Below are 1125 nucleotides of genomic sequence, written 5' to 3'. Positions count from 1 at the left end.
GGTGGAGGAGAAAAGGAGGCCTGGGGCAGCCCAGCCCACTGTGGGGACCAGTGTCTGTGTCACCATGGCCTGGACTCCTGTCCGCCTTATGCTCCTCTCCTATTGTACAGGTAGGGACAGACCTCGGACAAACTGGCAGCTATCAAAGTCACTCTTCCTGAGGTCAACTTCTTGTTAAATTTCTCCCTCTTTCTTGTTCCATTAACCACACTGTGTTTGCAGGTTCCCTGTCCCAGCATGTGCTGACCCAGCCGCCCTCCCTCTCTGCATCTCTGGGATCATCCGCCAGACTCACCTGCACCTTCAGCACTGGATTCAGTGTTGGCAGCTACCAAACATACTGGTTCCAGCAGCAGCCAGGGAGCCCTCCCCGGTATCTGCTGAGGATCTACTCAGACTCAGATACGCACCAGGGTTCCGGGGTCCCCAGCCGCTTCTCTGGCTCCAAAGATGCCTCGGCCAATGCAGGGCTTCTGCTCATCTCCGGGCTGCAGGCTGAGGACGAGGCTGACTATTACTGTGGTATGTATCATGGCAGTGGGAGCAACTACTGTTACCCACAGTGTCTCAGATAAGGAGGAAGTGAGACAAAACCCCCTCCAACAACAGGTCTTGTCTCTGAGCCTCTTTTATTGAGAAGCTTCTGTGGAGGCTTCTGTAGGAGAGAGTCCTGGTGGGAGGACATGACCTGGAGGAGGGAGAACTGACACACAGACTATGCTGTCACCTGAGCTAGCACAGATGTCCCAGGAGCATACCTAGGTGAGGGATAGTGCCCACCTGTACATGCTCCAGGCTCTGGTGTAAATTAAAAATAATAATAAATATGCAGTGACTTTACGTATATGTAGGAGTTTTGGCCACCAGCCCCATGATCAAACTGACAAAATTTCCATCACTTGCTGAGAAACCCCCAATGCACCAGCAGTCAGACCAATGTCCCCCCCAGACTCCCCACTTTGTGGCCCCCAGTTCCCTCCTGTCTGCGGCGAGCTCCCTACTGTGCACATTTCACAGGGACTGAACCACAGAACAGGAGCAGTTGTAAGTGCTCCGTTCACTGGCAGGAGCAGCATGTGCACTGCTGTGGGGATGTCAGCGCCACCGTCTGTAAATACGCGGATA

The 1125-nt window shown here is 53.8% G+C and overlaps 1 gene segment (V, D, J or C); it reads left to right on the top strand.

The window, feature by feature from the left end:
* On the top strand, positions 1 to 830 carry LOC121101162. The segment is given in 2 exon segments: positions 1 to 110; positions 223 to 830. Coding segments are annotated over 2 exon segments (399 nt in total).
* The last annotated feature ends 295 nt before the right edge of the window (positions 831 to 1125 follow it).

This window comes from Ursus maritimus, unplaced genomic scaffold (assembly GCF_017311325.1).
Source record: "Ursus maritimus isolate PB19 unplaced genomic scaffold, ASM1731132v1 scaffold_69, whole genome shotgun sequence".
Taxonomy (NCBI): domain Eukaryota; kingdom Metazoa; phylum Chordata; class Mammalia; order Carnivora; family Ursidae; genus Ursus; species Ursus maritimus.
Note: the sequence above shows the minus strand (reverse complement) of the source record. Positions and strands in the feature narration are given on the sequence as shown.